This window comes from Alligator mississippiensis, chromosome 5 (assembly GCF_030867095.1).
Source record: "Alligator mississippiensis isolate rAllMis1 chromosome 5, rAllMis1, whole genome shotgun sequence".
Lineage (NCBI taxonomy): Eukaryota > Metazoa > Chordata > Crocodylia > Alligatoridae > Alligator > Alligator mississippiensis.
Window position 1 is genome coordinate 162,017,893 of NC_081828.1, and position 20,470 is coordinate 162,038,362.

At 39.4% G+C, this 20,470-nt stretch overlaps 1 protein-coding gene across 1 annotated transcript in view; it reads right to left on the minus strand.

The window, feature by feature from the left end:
- HDAC9 (histone deacetylase 9) overlaps nt 1–20,470 on the minus strand; it is a 657,492-nt gene that overhangs the window by 150,359 nt on the left and 486,663 nt on the right. The window contains exons 18-21 of the mRNA XM_059728942.1: nt 17,113–17,168; nt 16,776–16,863; nt 12,485–12,604; nt 12,077–12,174 (exon numbers count right to left, since the gene is read on the minus strand). Coding sequence (XP_059584925.1) covers nt 12,077–12,174; nt 12,485–12,604; nt 16,776–16,863; nt 17,113–17,168 — 362 coding nt within the window. The remainder of the gene's footprint in view (nt 1–12,076; nt 12,175–12,484; nt 12,605–16,775; nt 16,864–17,112; nt 17,169–20,470) is intronic.

Below are 20,470 nucleotides of genomic sequence, written 5' to 3' on the forward strand. Positions count from 1 at the left end.
ACCAGAGAGCCTCTTGTGCTGTGTTTCTGAAGTGTCTCACATAAAGGGCAACTACCCCAGTTTCAATATCCATGCTACAAATAGTAACATTAATTAAAAGATAGGTAGTGTTATCAAAAGAGAACTTTCTTCTACAGAGGGAGTTGAATGGAATTCATTACATGTAATTAGTGTGCTAATGTTCTATTATTTTGGTTAATTCTATGTTTATAGGTGTAGCAAGGGAAACATTACTGTTTTTGTTTCCTGTTTTATTTAAATGAAGAAAACACACAGAGACAGATGTACACAAACACTAGTGTAATTTACTCTGTTTCAGTATACTAGTGGGTGCACCTACACTTGCTATTATGGTGAAGAAATAAATTCTGGCACAGTTTGCAAAAGAGTTTATTTCTCCCAGGCACAGCATTTACATGTGAGCCCAGGACTGCAGCACATTGAACTGGGGTAAAGAAGCCCTTGGCCTCAGGCTCCAGGTGGTGGTGGTGGGCAGCAGAGGGGCTGGCTAGAGCTTGAGGGTGCTACAGTAGGGGTCTAGCCAGCAGGCAGCTTCTGCACGGTAGCACCTTCATGCTCTAGCCAGGCCTGGTCTACATCTTGAAAAACTTGAGGCACCTTTGCAAAATCCTAGTTCTTACTCTTCACTTGCTTTTAGACTACAGAAAAATAGAGCAATTCTTCCATTCCAAATAGTTCAGGAAGACCATAATAGGTCATATTATTTTTAACACTATGGATTTCTATTTAAAATCTCTGGCTTTATCTTGTGAATCATGTTTGCACACCTAACAGCACTAACATTGCATGGCACCCAGTAGCACCCTTGAAAAAATCTCAAGGCACCCCAGGGTGTGATGGTACTTCTGGTTTAAGATCTCTGGCTTACTGCCTTTAGCAAATATATATATGGCTATGGTTGGACAAAAACCTTAAACCAGTATAATACACACCAGTACATTTTTATCCCTGATACTTACCGGACTGAATTGCTACTGGATTGGGCAAAGTTGTTTTAGCTGAGAAGTTTGCATTTTCTGTGTGCTACTTTTTTTATACTGGCATTATACTAATTATATTGATGAGAGAGTCAATTACACAATTAGAAAATCATGAAGCACTGTGGCACACTTACTAAAAAGGGGGCTGCCGGGGGTACACATTAAAAAAAAGGTTGAAAACCCCTGGTCTATAATCCTCATATTTTCACCCTAATGTCATCGTAACAATATAAAACAAACTTACTTTGGGTGTAGCATGAGGATTTTTGTATGTCTTTGTCAATTGAAGAGATCTATTCCATTTCAGGTGCAACACATTCCCAAAAGTTCTACTTTGTAGCTGTTGTTTTTTTATTATGGGTATTTATTCATATGCTATGAAAATAGCAGAATTTCTATTCTAGATAATTGTCATGAAAATCAACATCTTGATTTTATGCAGCATGCCAAAAAGAGCATCCCCTGATTTATAAAGTTGCATTGTTACTGAAAATACCCAGGTTTTGTAATTATGAAATCCCTGCAATATGTTGTGTTCTAAATTCCTGATTTATGTTACTTCAACCATAATAACTGTCTTAATGTACATCACAGAAATTCCTTCCCTTTTTAAATTAAAATTTCATTCTTGACCACTAAAAAAAGGAACTCAAAGAGAATGTTACTAAGATTTTAACGGGGCAGGGGGAATCCTACATTTTTTACTTTAGCTTTTATGGTCAGATATGCTGAAATGTTGGGGCTGTTTTATGCTACTCTGGATCAGCTCAAATTCAGTCACTTAAGCTGATTTGATAGAAACTTCCTTGTTCCACATGCACAATACAAAGTGGAAGGTTTACCACAGTTTCCTCCTGAATCCAGCATCTGCCCACATTCCCCTGATCCCACATGTTTCTACTTCCTCTCGCTTCTTTTGTGTCTTCCCCCTAACATATCATTTCTCCCACATACAAGTTTCTGTCTTCCTCCTACAGCCTCTATATTCCTCCATGTGTATGTGCAGGTTTGTATGCGTGTGCACACACACAGACATACACACACACACACACACACGCATGCATAACTGCATACTTAAAGTATCTCAATCTTACTACTTTGTTTATTAAGTTGATCTGGTTCAATGCGTAACTTTTGAAAATAAAGAGTAATAGCTGTTTTTTCCTGTTATTTTTTCATAACTGAAATTGTATCTGTTGGCAGAGGTTAATGTAAAAAAGCTTTTGAGAGACTCTAATGAAGAAATGCCCTATGGCCACGACCTCTTACTGTTTTCAACAAGAGTGTATCCAGCTAGGTTTCAGAGGGCAGAAATGGGTGGTGGAACTAACGTACTATGAGGTGAGATGCTCAAACCCACCAAGAATAAAGTTCTTTGAGAAGTTGCCACAAATGGATGTATCAAAGGTTTCAGTTCCATTGAGAAAAATTGATGGCCAATATTTTAAAGTAGAGGATCTATTTTTGGAATTTTCCATGTGAGAACATTTGTTTCTTACCCTTATAATGCTAATGCTAGCAAACATAATTTGAAATTCTTGTTGGGACAATAAACACTGAATTGTTTTCAACATCACATTTCCTCTTTGAGTTATAGAAAACTTTTTTCCCTTTAAAATAGGTCTATTTTTTTCTATTATCTCCTTGCGAGCAGCAAAAAAAAACATTTCAGAATGTATTATATGAAGGACAATCAACAATAACAGCAGTCCTAGCAGAAACACACAAAAGGAATAGAAAGAGAAGCACATCATCCTTTATATGCAGTAGTGAGCTACAGTTTCAAGCTGAATGCACATATTCTGAGCAGTAAACAGAGAAAGAATTTGCCTGGGAGCTGCTGAGAGAAGAGGAGAGGAACTGCTCGGTGGTGAGACTGCTCTGAGGAGGCTCTTCTGGAAGCTGGTGGTCTGAAGACCAGAAACTCTGGCTGCCTGATTTTGTGGTGTTTGCCTTAGGGGTCTGGGATAGACATTGCACAAACCAGTTTGAGCCAAATCAGTTAAGTCTGAAACTACATTCAACCAGGTTTATCTCAAACCAGTTTCAGCCATTTTCAAACTGGTATATGTGCACTGAACATCTGTTCTGTTACAGGTTTAAACCAGTTTCTGATCACTTAAACCAGTTTATGCGTAATGTCTGTCCCACACCATGGTGTTTGACTTTTGCGCATTTGACTTGTCCCTGATATTTGAAGTTACTGCTTGACAGGTTTGTGCTCACAGCTCTGTGTGGAATGGTTTCCTTCAAATGGGTCTGGTTTAACTAACTGAGGGTTGGGGCCAGGTAGGTCCAGGCTAGGCAGCCCCATACAAATACAGAAGCAGCAAAGAGAGGGGTTGCTTGGGAGTTTGCCAAAGAAGGAAGCCAGGGAGCAAGAGGCTCTGTGTATGTTGATATGTGCATGACAGGTGTGTGCATTTGTATGAGGGTGTTTTTTTTCTTTCTCTTTTCCTCCAGGGAGCAAAGGTGGCATAAATGGAGACTGGATTAGCAGGTGTGGCTTGCATGGGATGTACCATGTTCGTGTCCTTCCCAGAGGTTCAAGACCATTTCATCTGCATCAAGTGTAAGCTGGTGTCTTTCTTGGAAGCAAAGATTGAAGTGTTGGACCACAAGTATTCATGCTAGGTGTTGTTAACAAAAATGAAGCCTTCTTAGACAAAAGCCATGAAAGGCTGGCACTGGAAAGGCTAAAAGGAGAGAAGTAGCAGCACGGGACCACTACAAGAAGGAGGGTCCACAAAATTCAAGAGGAACAAATTGAAGTCAGCAACCACTTCCAAGCATTCTGCCAAGAACCAGCTGAGGAAAGGCAGAGGTGAGATGAAAAGCAGGCAAGACCCAGAGGACTCAGCAATCAAAAGAACAGGAAGTGTAAGTCTCCAAAGATAGGGGCTCTAAGACCACTGCATCAAGAAGGAAAACAAGAGAGGTAGTGATTAGTGACTCCCTTCTGTGAGGGGACAGAAGCACCAATTTGTCCTCTGTATTTGGGGTCTTGGAAGGAGTGCTGTCTGCCTGAAGTCTATATTCAGGATGGTACAGAAAGACTGTCAAAGCTCATCCATCCCTTAGACCATTACCCTTCCTGGCTCATCCAAGTAGGCACCAACAATGCTGTCAGGAACAACACTGTGAGGACTAAAGAACTTGGAGCACAAATGGTGTTCTCATAAATCCTCCCAGTGGAAAGCAGGGCCCAGGCAGGGATCAGAGTATCATGAAAGTAAATGTGCAGCAAGGAGAGTGGTGTCAACATGAAGGCTTTGGTTTTTTTGTTAATGGATGTATGTCCTGGGGAGGAGGACTATCAAGATATGAGATTCATCTGACCAGAATGGGGAAAAACGCCTTTGGACATTGTCTGGCCACCCAAGTTGGGAGGGCTTTAAACTAGGTTTCCCAGGGGTTGGTAAACAAAACCCTGCAGTAACAGAGCAAACAATCTAGAAGGAAAGGACCAAAAGAAAAAGCTCATCTCTGGGAAAGAGACAGAGAGCTGCAGGACAGCAACACATGATGTAAAACAGAAACAAGAATGCTGGAATGCAAAATACGTCTGATGTATATATTGAAATGTGAGAAAGGAGGAGAGGAAGCAAGATGAGCTAGAAGTCACAGCCCATGAAAGGGACTATGATCTGACTGCTATTGCAGAGACCTGGTGGTACCTAGAATGTCAACACTGAGGGCTACACTCTGTTTCAGAAGGACAGGGTTGGGAGAAAAGGTTCATCATTGCCTTGTACGTTAAAAATACATATACTTGTTTTCTGATTCAGTAAAAGAAAGTAGCAGATGAGAATGCATTTGAATGAAGATAAAAGGTGAAAGATAAAGCACTGATATAATGGTGCAGATTTATTATACGCCACCAAGTCTAGCTGAAGTCTATATTGTATTTAGCTCAGCAAGGCTTTTGATGAAGTCCCACATGACCTTCTCCTAAACAAATTGGAGAAAAGTGAACTAGACAAAATTGCTATAAGGTGGACAGACAACTGGCTCCACAGTTGCAAGTAATGGGTAATTATAAACTGATCCATGTCAGACTGGCAGGTTTTGAGTGGCATCCCACAGGGGTCTGTCCTGGGTCCACTGCTGTTCAGCACATTTATTAAAGATCTGGATGCTGGAATGAAGGATGTTTTATGAAAATTTGAAGATAATACAGAACTGAGAAGGACTGTGAATACACTGGAAGACAGGAGTTCAATTCAGAAGGATATTTTACAGAGTGAAAAGCTGTGCTGGAGCTAACAGAATGAAATTTGGTGCTGACAAAAACAAGGTGCTACACCTCTGGAAGAATAATCAAAATCACAAATACAAAATGGGTGACACCTGGCTGGAACACAGAACTGTAGAGAAGGATCTGGTGGATCACATATTCAACATGAATCTGCACTATGATACAGCTACACAAAAGGTGAATGTGATTTTGGGTTATCAATAGAAGTATTAGGTCCAAGACATGGGAGGTGACAGTGACTCTACTCAGTGCTGGCTAGTCCTCATTTAGAGTACTATGTGAAATTTTGGACTTCACATTTTAAAAAGGACAAAAAGAAGTTAAAGGGGGTCTACAGATGGGCAACAAAAATGATAAAGACCTTGAAAGGCAAAGTATACACAAAGAGATTAAAGGAAATAGGCATGCTCACCTTGTGGAAAAAGCACTTAAAAGGGAACATGATAGCATCTTCAAATATCTGAAGGAAACATGACAAAAGAAAACACCTTTGCTCTCTTGCTGCAGAGAGCAGAGAACAGACTACAGAATGCCATTGCTTGAAGTTACAGCAAAGTAGGTTTAGATAGGATATCAGAGAAAAATTCTTCACTGTTGGAACAGTGAGGCATTGGAACAGACCACCTTGGTAAGTTGTGGAATCTCCATCACTGGAGGTGTTCAGGAAAAGGTTGGACAAGCATTGGTCAAAGATGATAGGAGTACGTAGACCTATGTTCCACTACGGATATTTCCCATGTTTCTGGGTTTTGCTGCTTGCCACGTGGGGCCAGAAAGGAAATTTTTTTCCCTCTTCTTCAGTGGCAACATGTAGGAGGTGCACGTGCACCCCCTGAGAGCGCTGGTGCACCCCCTGGCAGGCCATGCTCCCCGCTTAGGCAATGGGCAGGGGGGCAGGCAGGAGCACTGGTGCTCCCCCCCCCGCAAGCACCAGCTGGGGAGTGGGAGCACCAGATGAAGCATTGCGGCCACTTCTAGGAGGCCCGCATCCACTTCCCGGTTGGAGGAATTGGCTGCAGGGGGACCCCCTCCCCCAGTTGGTGAGATTGGCTATGGATATTGGCCATGGGGGGATTTCCCCCACAGTCACTGACTGGTCGCTGGGGGGGCACATGCCCCCCTGACTAAGGTGGCACCAGTCACCCATGCTTCTCTTGCTACACATGGTGGTGCAGGGGAGGCTTCACCTTCCTTAGAGTCATTGGGGGTTGGCTGCAGTCAAGGCTGGGGATTTTGACGGGTGGGCCAATGCTCCTGCTGGGACTTCAGCTCAGAGTTTCTTGGCTAGATGGTCTTCCCCTTCATTCAGGATCAGACCAACCATCATATTTTGTGTCAGGAAGGAATTTTGCCCCATGATCAGTTTGGTACAAACAAGGGGTTTTTGCCTTCCCTTGTAGCAGGGTGCATGGCCCACCTTCCTTGCATCTTTCAAGAGTATTTTAATAACCCTTGCAGTAGCAAGACATTAGTCACAGTTGTCCCTCTGCTTTATTTGTGGCAAGTTAGAGTGGTATGCCCTGCAGTTGTGTCAGGATTGACTGTGTAGAGATTAGACAATGGATTTGTATAGAATAGTTTGGCTAGGGATGATGCTGCCTCTCTCTGGTGGTGGCCTGAACTAAATGACCTCTGAAGGCCCCTTCCAGCCCTACTTTTCTATGATTGTATGATTTAAAGTTTTGTTTGCATTGGAAAAAATGTGATCTGAGTACAATCTACACAAGCATTTGTTTTCTGAATGTAAATGAGCATCCATAAAGTAGGAACAAAGACTGATATTTGCATAACATGAAATTGAAATGGTAGCTAAAGGCCACAATGATTTTTTTAAATATTTCTCATAATATTCCCATGACAGCCACTCATTAAGCACTCTTATAGCAACTACTCTCCATTAGGTTTCTAATCTGTAACTACACATACTTCATTTTAATTTATTCTGTGAATGCTAATAAGATATTTTCTAGACTGCTTTAGAGGAAAGAGATTGAGATTTAACTGTTGTTTAACATAAACAAAGGTTATTTTAATTGGATCTACCCAGTAATGCAATAGGTATAAGATCTGATACTGTGTTATGTGTATGTGTGTGTTTATAGGAACAGACATTGAGATCAGGGCCAGATTAACCCTTTAGTGGGCCCTAGGCAAACAAACTTGCATGACCCTACTCTTTTCATTCAATAATTATAATATGTAAAATAAGCACAACTGGGCTCCTTCTTCATTTAGGGCCATAGACATGTGCCTAGTTTGCCTGTGTATTAATCCAGCCCTGATTCAGATAAAACATTACATTCTTAACACTTTAAGTGTCATTCAAGGTCCAACACCTATCTATGAACAAAAATCCTATGGAAGAAAAACAACTAGGCTCTGTTTTTTGGGGGGGTATGATCATTTAGGAGATCTCTATTTTGGAATTCAGTGGATAATCAAAAAACAATAATGGACTACATAATGTCATAATTTTCAACATTTAAAAAAAATGTTCCCAGGATAATTCTAGAAGGAGAACTTTGCCAACTGGAAGCGAGAGTTATATGTACTTCCTGAGAAGTTTTAGGTGACTTTAATACAAATATCTCATTTTCTAAACTCCTGTAAATTTAGGGGTTCAGCTAAGCAACCAAAAAGCATGAAGGCCTCATTCCTCTGCAAACAAATGTTATATTCTTGGGGCACAACCAGTGACTTGCAATTTGTACAATAATTCTGATGTATATGACAAGGAGCATAATACTCCTCCTCTTTTTTGGCATCATCAGAAAGCATCTTAGAATCACAGAAACAGAGTTGAAAGGGACATCCAGGGACATGCAGTCATATCCTATGCACACTTGCAGGATTTGCACTTCTTACACCACCCAGAGAGACGCCTATATAACCGCTTCTTAAAACCCCCTAAGAAAAAAGATGCTATAACTTAAGTACGTAGGTTGTTCCATTGCTTTTATAGTTAGGTTAGGACAGTGGTGCTCATCCTTTTTCCCTGCTGGGTTAGATGGCCAGTGCCTGGTCTGACCATGGGCCAGATGGTATTTCTGACCATAAGCCAGATGGTGGCACCCAGGACCGGCACAGCAGTCACCATCAGACCACATGGAGAGGAGAGTGGGGACAGTCCAGCCTAAGCCCAGCCTGGCAGTGGGAGATGGGGGCTTCACCCAGCCCCACAGGGAGTTAGGGGGAAGAAGGGGGCCTGGTCCCCAGGAAAAGGGGATGTGTCTCAGCCTTAGCCTGGCTGCACAGGGGAAGGGGAAATGGGCATGGCTCAGCCTCACAAGGGGGAAGTGGGTGTGGCCTGGCCCCAATCCAGCTCTACAGAGAGAAGGGGACATGGCCTGGCTCCCACTGCACGTGGTGCTTGAGGTTTGGGAATTTGGCATGGGACACCATATTAATGGCCATCACGTCCCCACAGCCAAATTACCAGAGCTGTGAGGAGACCCATGGGGCCAGATGCGATGGCTCCACAGACTGCATTTGGTCCACAGCCCAGAAGTTGAATACTCCTTGGTTAGGGTTTCTTTTGGTGGGAGAGGGTAGGGGGTTAAATCTTCATCTAAATCTACTTTGCTACATCCTCTGCTGGTCATTCAGGATCCTAACTTATTTTCCCTTCTGCACAGCAATCCACCTAAGGTTGAGTAGAAAATCTCTCCCTCAGGTGCATTTTCCAGGATTGTTGTGGCCAAACTGGGAACTTTGGTTAATTCATGCATTACATACAGGATAACAGCATGAAAGGATCCATATGCATTGCTTGTTAAACATACTTCTCCTTGCTTTGGCTAGATACAGATAATCAAAAAGTCTAAGGCAGAATCAATTTAAGTTACTTGGTTTTCTGTAACCAGTATAATTTAGATCGGTAGTAAACAGAACACACGTTCACCCGGTGGGGGTGCAAATCTTAAACTGGGTTTCACCATGTTTAAAACAGTCTATATGTGCTGAACTTCTGTTCTGTTACAGGTATAGACCAGTTTTGTGTGCCAAACTTCTGTTCTGATACACTTATAGACTGGTTTCTGATCACTTATATCAGTAAAAATGTAATGTCTATACCTGGCCTTCGTATCTCATGAGACTTACTACAGCCACCATCTTTCTTATCACACATTCTGCATAGTAAGACAAGATGAATTCATGCTTCTAAAAATTAAAATGGAGTCTTTATTAAAAGACCTTCTTAGTGAGATGCTGCAATTGTGCCTAGCATTCTGGCTAGGTGGACTCTATGAAGCAACTTCCAAAATCTTCCCTACTTCCATCTGTGCTCCTTCCTCCAAACTGCAAGGAGATTGCTCCTTTGGCAACTATGCTAAGCAATCATCATAATGAGTAATAATGGCATTCTTGTTTGCAGTGTCAAAAGAGAAGGTAAAAACAGCCTAGGCAAATAGAAAGAATTAACCCCTCACTTTTAATGGAGTCTCTTCAAGGAGAATTTGAGACAATGGTGCAGTAGCAGCATTTCATTTACAAAAACATTTTAGCACAGTGCAGAGCCTAAATGAACAGGATTTGGACATTATTGTGGGATTTAAAGGCAATATTGCTAGAATGGTGATATTAAATTTTGACCTAACAACTACATCTTTGTGTGCAGACCCAACCATAACATTCAATTCTTAAGTCTTTTCCTTTAAAAAAAACAGAGTTGTGCATCAGCTACAGGGTTGCAAACCTGTTGGGATTTGTTATTATTTAATAAACCATATCGTATTTTATTAATTGAAATTTTCATTGTTAATGTAGTATTAAAGAAAAGTAGTGGTTTGCCAGTTATGGAGAGTAAAGTCCTCTGTTTAACTGTAGGACAGGCACAGTAGAGACAGCAGTAATCTAAACTTCTCCAAACTATTCATGAAAGTGCTTTAAATTTGACTTGAAGGGGAAAGATTCAGAGGTGAATAATTAACTCCCTTTTTTGCCATGCTAATTACGGAATTGGCACATCCCAACAGTATCAAAGATATGGCCCACAGGCTGGATACATCTGGTAGAGCCCCATCATCCACCCCCTGTGATGCTCATGAGTCTCAGAGTCGACCCACAGGCAGCATGCAGTGTGCTGTGAACCAGCCTTGCATTCAGAACCTGGGACTTGTGCAGCTTTGTGGCACCCACTCCAGGACTGAGCCATACATGGCACCCACCGTGGCTGGTCCAGGACTGCACTCCAAACAGTGCCCAGTTAAGGGCCCCTACCATATGCCATGGGTACTGGAACAGCTTGCAGTTGGATCTGGCACCATGTGTGGCACTATCTCAGACTAGCCCTGCAGGGGCAATGCAGCTGGCATACGTACTGCGTGTACTGGATCTTGCATGGGGGTGGGTGGAGGGGTTCCATGGGACCAATCTGGCCTATGAATTAGCCCAGCACCACATATCATACCCACAAGACCAAATAAATTTGGCACCCCCAGTCTATGAAATGCTGACTTCTGTCCTCTACAATGAAACCATCAATTCTTATTTAAGCCATCAGATGGTAACAATTTCAATCACTATCAGTGTAGCCTGGACCTGAATCAAGAATTTAGAGGTGAGTTCTCTGAGGCATCAAATCCCTTCGCTTTATAACATTTTCAGCAAAGAATAAGGCTGACCTTGGCAAGGGATAAATGAAATTTTTATGTGAGGCAAAATTTGAAGCCTACTACCATGATAGAGTCACTAGCTGGTTATTTGTTTAGACAGTTTTAAGTATAGGCAAATGGTGTAAATAAAATTAAAATTCATTTCACAGAAACAGGAAGAGGCTGTGCTATTTTAGTCTCTATGTTTGGGGTTTAGCCTTTCAGTTCAGGTGTGCCGTGTATTGGACACCGTGCATATAGTTTCATAGACCACCCAAGAATACCGAAGAAAAAAAAGTTTTCTGGCATATCTGCTAGATAATGCAAGTTTAAAGTTGTATACTATACATACAGAATTTCCAAGTCTTAATAGTAGTCAGAGGCTCAGGTTATTGGTCTTGCTGCCTTTTTAAATGTCAGCCTTTACAAACTGAAGCCTGATACTTTTGTCAAAACACATACAGTTTCCCCACTCTTTCAGGTACTTGTTCTGTTTTACCGTGAAAGGAAGTGATATACGAAATAAAAAATGATTACACGATGAGGGAATGTTTTAAGTGGGTTTTGTCTTCACTAACCCCATGGAAATAGTATATCAAAGGCTAATGCTTATGGTTGAATGGATGAACCTTCATTTAGAATGAGATAAACAGAAGAATATATTGTGTGGTTTCATATTGCTCTTACAATGATGTTTCATAATTATTCATTTTAAAACAAATGCCATATTAATTTCAATAAGCAGAAGATATTGTTCTTGGCCAAATTCATCAACTTTGGTGGAAGTTTTACCAGTGTTTGCCAGAGTGCAGGATTTGTTCATATTACAATTGGCTTTGCATTTTCTGTGCTTATATATATTTACAGGGAAATTAGCACTAAGTATTTTTCTCATGCCTCATATAACTGTTACATTTAATTTTAATTGTTACAGAACAGGCTCAAAGTTAGTTTACTGACATTATATGAATATGATGTTTATTAGTGACTGATAAAATTATTAAATGCATTTTTCTTGTCTACTTTGAGTGAGTGTCCAGAAAAATTAAATTGTCTATTTACTAATCCTACACAATCTCTAAGGATCAGAAATTTTACAGAGAGGCTAAGCTAGCTCCATAATGGGCCATTTTAATATGTTTCAGGATTACTGTAGCTGTTTCTCTTGTAAGCTTTCACTCCACTGCCAATTTTGGCACTTTTAGAAGGAAACAAATACCAACCTGAATGCCGTAAGGTATTCTACATCTCCCATGGGGGGATCCAAGCCACCTGTCCAAGCAATATTTATATTATACCCTTCACCAAGGCCACTTCCAACCTGAAAAGAAGGGAGAAGTGCCAAAATGAGCAGGAAAGAGGGAAGGGAGAGAAAAAAAATACAAAAACATACAAAAGTGTGCTTTTGAAACAAACATCAAACAACATGTCAAATCAGCCCAGCCTTGTTTGACAAGGACTGTTCTGGGTTATGCACTTGTTCTCTACTGGTCCCCTGGTCTCAGTGGACAATTTGGTAATCTGGTGTAATTTAAAGCACCAGTGAAGGATGAGAAAATTAGGGGTAATCATGCAATGCAATTACCTGAAAGATACAAATAAAAATGGGGCTCTAAAGAAATAAACCTAACCTCATTTGGGGCTCCACTGCCGGGGAAGAAGTTGCCTTCATCATAGCGATGGAGGGAAACATACAGGATGCTGGGGTCAGCATAAAAAGCCTGCTGTGTACCGTTGCCATGGTGAACATCCTAAAGGGGAAAGAAAACAGATGACAAATGCAATAATGTCCAGCCCAGTATGTAGAGATCACCTCTGCTTTCTTTTGCCCCTTCTCAATCTCTCTCTTGCTCTCTCTCGTTCTCTCTTTCCCACTCTCTCTCACTCTCCTTTTGTCTCTCCCTTTCCCCCCTCCCTTCACCACCCCTATACTTCCTGAACTTTCAGGCAAATTACTCTTTAATGCACTCATTTTTTAAACTGGCTTCTAAAAATCAGGAAACCACAGCGAGCGTGCCCTGGAGACTCCAGATGAGCAGTCATTGAGAAATCCCAGTCCTTTTGTACAATTAGATATTTATACACCGGCTCTTTGTACTCCTAGCCTCAGTGATGGAATCTAGCATCCTGTTTTATGGAGGAATTTTATGACTTATTAACTGCCAACAGTTCATAACCCCTCAGGCTTAATTAACTAGCCTCATTGGCCTCTGAAGAAAGACTAATGTTTAAACTACAAACTAGTATTTTGCAGAAGGATCTATGGTTTACAGAGCTTTTTTTGCAATTCTTGACAGAACACTAAACATTAGTGTATTCATTGATTTGCCAAGTTCCACTATTGAGGTCAAAGGCTTTGCGACCAGCTGAGAAAATTGGCTTTCTTGAAACATTCAGTTCAGTTAGCAGTCCCTCAGCAGTTAGATCCACATCAAAAGAGATGCCAGATGCAGAAAGGACTTCATACTTCATTTCTGCAAAATCATGACGGCAACAGTTGAAGACATAGGTGTATGATCTCATTAGCTATTAAATCATCTGGCAGGAAAAAGCATAGGATGGTGCCTTTCAGAACAGAGGAATGACCTTATCTAATCTGCATATTTCAAACATTATGTACATGCTTGCACAAGGGTGTAAATAAGCCTTGTATCATTTATGAAAATATTTATAATGATTGTTTTAAAACTTTTGAATACCTTTTTTATCTTTTTTTACAATTGTCTCATTGTACTACATTGGTAGATACATATGGGATTTTATAAGTGAAAAGGGAAAACCCAGGTGCACTGTGGTGGAAGAAAACTGAAGGCCTTTTTGTAAACTTCCACACAAGTTTATAAGAGACCAAAATATTTCAGGTTCTCAAAAATAAAGATTCTGCTTCTTTACTTCATCTAAATAAAAATATATATTCAAAGGTATTCATAGAGAAGACTGAAAACATGTTTAAAGTGTTTTGCTTTGCCTCAATTTATATTGCAAATAAGGGTCTGCGGGTCTTGGCTGAAATTCATTCCTCAATTAATGATTTTATTCAAAAAGCATGAACAAAATTGCTATCTTTTTATGTATTTCTGCTGTCACTATATCATGGCAGCAGAGAAAATAAATCCTAAAAAGGACTTTATTCCTTGCTCTTAAGTTGGCTGTTATTGTTTGTGTGGGGTTTATATGCTCAGAAGTACGTAATAGACAAATTTAAAGGGAATTTGAGATATTTATCTGATGCCTGATAGTCAATATCTCAAAAATAATTTTCTATTTTAAGTTTTTATGTTGTTAATGACTGCTTCAGACTAGAACAATAATTCCTTTGTCAAAGATACTTGTGTGTTGAAGACAATGTCTTGTACTATTCATTTGTTATATTTTGTGTCTGGAATGGATTCAGATCTTACTGTCCTCAGTTGAAGATACCTTTTATTTAGCAATTATCATTCTATAAAAAAAACTGAGATTTATTTACAGGGAGCAATGAAAGAAAGAAGACAGATAGGAAGGTGCTTTTACTTTGTTTAGATGTAAACAGGAAAGGGAAAAAATGAGAAATTGAAAAGTTAAGATTGTATACAATGCATTTCCAAATTATAATGTGTGCTTTACCTACCAAAATAGTCAAATCCTCTGTCTTAGAGGTATTTGAAAATACGTTAAGATTCTAAAGGAAGGTTGCACAATTCAATGGGTCAGACTGATTACTGGTTTTTTGTCTTTACATGTATACACTTACTGGCATCAATCAATCAAGGTTGTGCTGTGTTAGGCAGTAAGAACATATAGTCCTAAAGGTCTAAGACTTACAAATCTAAAGTCTAGTCTTATAAGTCTAAAGTCTATAATTCTACACTGCCTTTCAGTTGAGATTTTTAAAGACAAATTCTCCTTGCTCTGAATGAAAATTAAAGATCTTATAGTGAAATAATTAAGTAGGCTTGGATAGTAATTTAGCCATATTTTTATATTTATGTTTTTATTTATTTATTCCATTTATAAAAGGGTCTTATTTCCGTGTGTGTGTGTGTATCCATACATTATTGATCATGATCAAACCAGAGACCAGACAGACTGCTTTTGAGATTAAGTAATCTATTCCATTTTTCCAGGGCCCGATTATCCGCTTAGTGGGCCCTAGGCAAACAAACTCATGGGTCCCTACTTAATACTGTATACTTATATTACGTTTTTTACTCAATAATTATATGTTAAATAAGCACAACTGGGCCACTTCTTCACTTAAGGCCCTTAACATGTGTCTAGTTTGCCTATGTGTTAATCCTGCCCTGAATCTTTCTACTTTTCTGTTCATGCTAGCTGAGTAATGGTGGCTAGCATCACACTGGGGAAAAGCCAGAGCGGAGTTGAACATTACTGGTGGGGTCTCCACCCACCCCACCTAATCCTTTTGTGTATCAACTTGGGACAGGAAACAGCATGTTCACATTTTTTTATTTAACACCACAGCTTGGCATTCGAAGTTCAAGGTGGGTTTCTTAGTAGTGATTCGTCAAATCAATCCCATCTCTCTCTGAATGACTGTAACATTTATTGCCCTATTTCCAATAACAAAAAGCTGAATAATGCAAATTTCAAAAAGACCCACCATTAGCTTATAAATTTAAGATTAGCTTTTGGCCAGCAATCATACCAGTAATCCCCATCAACTGCAAGATACTGGCCAGCAAACGGGCACAAAAAGGCAGTGGAAGTGAACTTATTGGCAAATCCTGACAGGCTTCTGCAGAAAATTGTTTGTACAGTTCTTTCTGTCCTATCTCTCTGAACCATATGGGGGTGGGGAGCTTTTCATAAATCTTTTTAAACTATTCTAAAAATATCAGTATTACTTTACACGTATTTTAGCAATTTGCAATTTCTGTCTCCCACAGTCTCCTCTTTTTCTTTAACTACTGGTATGCATGTTTCACTAAACAAAAGTGCTAGATGGTAAGGCCATGACTTCACAATAATATTTAATTATAAGTGCAGATATGAACAAGATTTAGACTATTAAACCATGCACTTCAAAAAACCTTTAACATATTTTGTCTTTAAATCTTTTATCACCTGCAAAAATTAATTAAGTGCAGATGTAACAGGTTAGGTTTTGATGCCAGGGTTCATTTCCTGTCTATGCTTTGTCAGACAACCTATTACACCTCCTCATGAACTGTAGGGAAAACAAAAATGGTGCTCATAAATCAACATTCAGTTTTCCTTGGGCAGTGTATTGGGCTGATCCTTTAAGTACCATAGTTCCAATTCATTATTCATGAAAATAATATAGACAACATGCCAAATGTCATCTGCATTTAAATAAACCATTTGTTAAGCCTATTATAACATTGTTGTGTAAAATGCCTTCTATTAAAATAGAAAACTAATCCAATTAAGCTGATTTAAATTTTTTTAGCTTTCCTTCAGGGAATCATTCAAAGCTAACATATAAGATTTTGAAACTTCTTAGAGAAAATGATCTGTTGATTTGTTTTAATAATACCAAAGTTACACAACAAGCAGAATTATTGCTAGCTGGGGGAAGTGGCCAATTTAGTTACCAAAGCAACAGCATTCTTTAAGGCACATCTGACTATTTAAAGTCTGAATTCTGTAGGGAAAAGTAAACTTGTGTTCTGTTGGGTTATTTTAATGGTGGAAGTATCAATTCATTTAAGGACCATAAAAGTTGCCCTGATCTGTGCCTTCTTCTCATTAAATTGCAGTTAACACCATTAAAGTGAAACATAGATGTTTATGGTTTCAGTACTGCCATCCTGGCTTTAACGAGTTCCCCAAATCAGAGGAAAAGCACACCTTTATTACTTGTAAGTATTAAAGGCAGGAAAGCCTGACATGTAAATACAAATTCATTGTCTTTCATCTAGATGCACTGAAAGTGTGATGCTTGCCAAGAATACATACCAGATCTACAATCAATATCTTGCCTATATTTAGCTTGTCTCTCAAGTATTTGGCAGTAATTGCAACTGAATTAAAAAAGCAGAACCCCCTGTGGAATAGAGAAGAACAGAAATAAGAAAGCAAATCAGTCAGGCAAACAGTTATAAATAATGTTTAGGGCATTTTTTCAAAAAGAAAATGCTATATGATCTCTGAGGCCATAAATCTGCTTCTGGGAGTACCTCGAAAACCTTTTCAGTCATCTGCTAACAATTAGAGTTCTTCAGAGACATGCACAGTGCAGGTGATTGCCAGTAACCTTAGTGCTCCAAGATGGGCAATATTCCCTGGTACTTACATGGCTGTTGATTCCTCAGCATGATGGCCTGGGGGCCTTACAACAGCAAAGCCATTCTGTAAGAACAAGATAGGTTTTCAATTATCAGATTAAAAAAAAAAAACCCTCCAAAAGCTCATGTCTCTGTGTAACACAGAGCAGCAGGCAAACAGGATTGGAATCTATTAGAGGCTCTCGAGCACATTTTTCTGCCCCCATTACCCTTTCATAGAATTAGCAGAAACAATATATGTGATCACAGCTGCATATGTATCATGACTTAAAGAGAAGCAAAGAGACAGGTTCTAATATGTCCAGGATAAGCACAAGCCATATACCATGTAGACAGCACAAATATGCACAAAAGATGGTGTTCTGAAAATATATTTCTTCAGTACATCTAGGTCCAGGTTCACACTTTGGAGAAAGTAGGTCTTATTAAAGTCCTCGATACAAGTTTCATCCAGTATTAAATTGCTCCAGATAGATAGTGAAGACTGTAAACTATGGCATTTATATGCAATAGTTTAAGAAATGATGTCCTTACCTGTTTATGAATTAAACAATAAACATTTATTCACACACATGTGTACACATGTGTGCATGCACAAATACACACTGACAGAAAAGATGATTACTAAAAGTAGAAAAGGAGGATATTGACAATCCCATATTCCTCCACTCTCTGTATTAATAAGACATTAAATACCCTCCAAAGCTGGCAATGGTAACAGATTCCCTAAGTCAGTTCCTAACATACATTCTAGAATTTGTGTTCCATAAATGAGGAGAAATAGAAAATCTCTGTATGAAGCAGAAATCAGCAATAGTGACTGATAATCAAAGATTTCCTCAGCCTACATATTCATTGGAATGTATTGCCTAAAATAAAACAACCCCCCCCCCAAACAAACAAAAAACCTTTTCCTCAAGCATAAGGTAAATGGAAGATCTCTGAATCCAGACAAGACAGAAGCTGTTCAAAAATGCAGGCTAGGTAAGTTATGTGTTAGTGTGTTATCATAAGGAACTTGCAGCTAATCAGAATCTAAATCAAGTTTCACCCCATTACATCATTGTGAATCAGGAGTAACCCTGTAACTACAGAGTTAATCTTGGTTTTCACAGATGTGATGGTACAGAACTAGACTCTTGAATACCCAGCTAGATCATTGCCACCCAGGCAATGGGCATAAAATTTAAAAAGAGGGGGGAGAGGGGAGTAGAAATCACAATGCGTGAGCCTACACATGCCTTTTAATGTGCATTATCCTATTTTAATGAGCATTAAAGCGTCACAAAAACACTGTGCACTTTTACTAATGCACATTAAAATAAGCTAATGTAATAGGCCTTTTTCTAGTACCTCACAATGGAGGTACTAAATATAATGCACATTAGCAAAGGCTCATTAATGAATGGCTAGACATGCCCAGTTCTAATCAATACATAAGTCTGCTCAACAAAACTGTATTTTAACATGCCAACTGAAGTGCTTTAACTTGCTTACATAAAATGTAGCAAATAGATTCTATGAAAAAGCTGTAGATTAAATTTAAGAGGAGCTGAATATATATGCATTTTGTTAATAAATTAGTCTAATTAGGAACAACTAATCTATTTCAAATCCAATGCTGCAGTCCTCATCAAGGCAAAAAATCATGCAGAGTCAATGAGTCTTGTCCTGGAGCCACAGGCAGAGAGACACTGAAGAGGATTTTCTGCCTCTCTTAAATGTAGGTGAGTGGTGGGGAGGAGGGAAATGGTAACTGTGTGAAATGTTCTAGAGAGAGTGACAAGAGAGAGCTTCCTATGAGGAGAGGTGGACTAGAGGTCCCCAGTAGAGAAAACTAGCTATGACTGAAGGAAGGTTGACTCCGGAGGATTTTCATCGGAAGTTTATGAGGGCTAGGTGGTAGTCTGAAAGTATCGCAAGGGTTTTTGTCATTTTTGTTTTACCATATTCTGTTATTAAAACAATTGATCACTTTTTCCATCCATGTTATAAACCCTTTTCTTTTTCCTGTTATTTGACTGATGTGTCTGTGCTAAATGGTGATTTTGGAACAAATTAATAATGTGGATATACTTATTTGGTGGAGTGGGGGACTAAGAAGCTTACACAAATCTCCAGGAGCCCCTTAACACTCCAGGGTTTTGTCACAAGTCTGACTTTCCTCTCTCAAACACAGGTGTAAAATATGACGAAGAACACTCATGACCCATTTTCTTCAACAAGAGTCCCATTGAACATATAAATAACATTTGCTTTTACTGGGCATGTCTGTACATGCAATAAACACACACAATAAACACACACAAATAAACTCCGGAGCTTATTGCCCTGGAGTTATTTGCTCCTCGGTGCATGTTCAAACCATGCATCCAGGAGCAAATAACTCCAGAGTATATTGCTCCAGAGGTTATTTGTGCGCAGTACACTGAGCCTAGTCAGAGCAGACTCATCTGGCAGCAGCCCAGGGATGCTCCGACCAGGCTTAATGTGCTGCGGAGGAGATGGCTGGGGCATGAGCATGCTTTAGCGTGGGGCTAGCTGGCAGACCACTCCCACACTGAAGCACCCTTATGCACTAGCCAGCTGGGCAGTATCTATATATGCGCTCCTGAACACAAAAAAGTATTTACAAGTACTAGCCTGCTCCAGAGTTTATGAGTTTCATGCACCCTAATAAGGATGCATATGTAGATGTGGAGATGTTTACTATAGAGCTAATTGGGCAGGTCTGCAGTAAACATCTTGTGTAGATACATCCATTGAAAACGAATTTAAGAACCAAGTAATCCTACTGTGCTACCTAATATAATCTACTACCAATGATAATCCAAGTAGCCAACTACAAAGTTTTATACAACCTAGGTTATTGTATCAAAGGCAGCCCAAAGGAAGCAACAAAGGAATGAGTAATTCCTGTAACATGAGTAATTCCACTGATCCCAATTTAAAGAATTCAGGGAGCTTGGCAATATCTCTTATTGTCATACCTTTAGTTTTAGTCTTCATATAAAAATAGAGCAAAAAGAAGCACACAGTGTAAATACAGATCAATGCTTAGGTAGTAGAAATTGCCAGCATATTAGATTTACCAACAATGAAAGCCAAAACTCCAAGCAATAATAAAGCCACACTGTGGTATCTCTTTGCCAAAGCTTACCATGCCTGGTTATTTTCCCAAAGGCCTAACTCTGAGAGTCAGATCTTTAAAAAAAAAGAAGTTTCTCAGTACTTTCATAGTACTGAGATAAAACTTCAAATGAAAATAAAAAGAACTCCAATTTTACTGTATTAAAAATTGCATGATTTTAAATTCAGTCTCTTGTTTGGGGGGGGGGGGGACTGATTCATGATTTTTAAATGGCT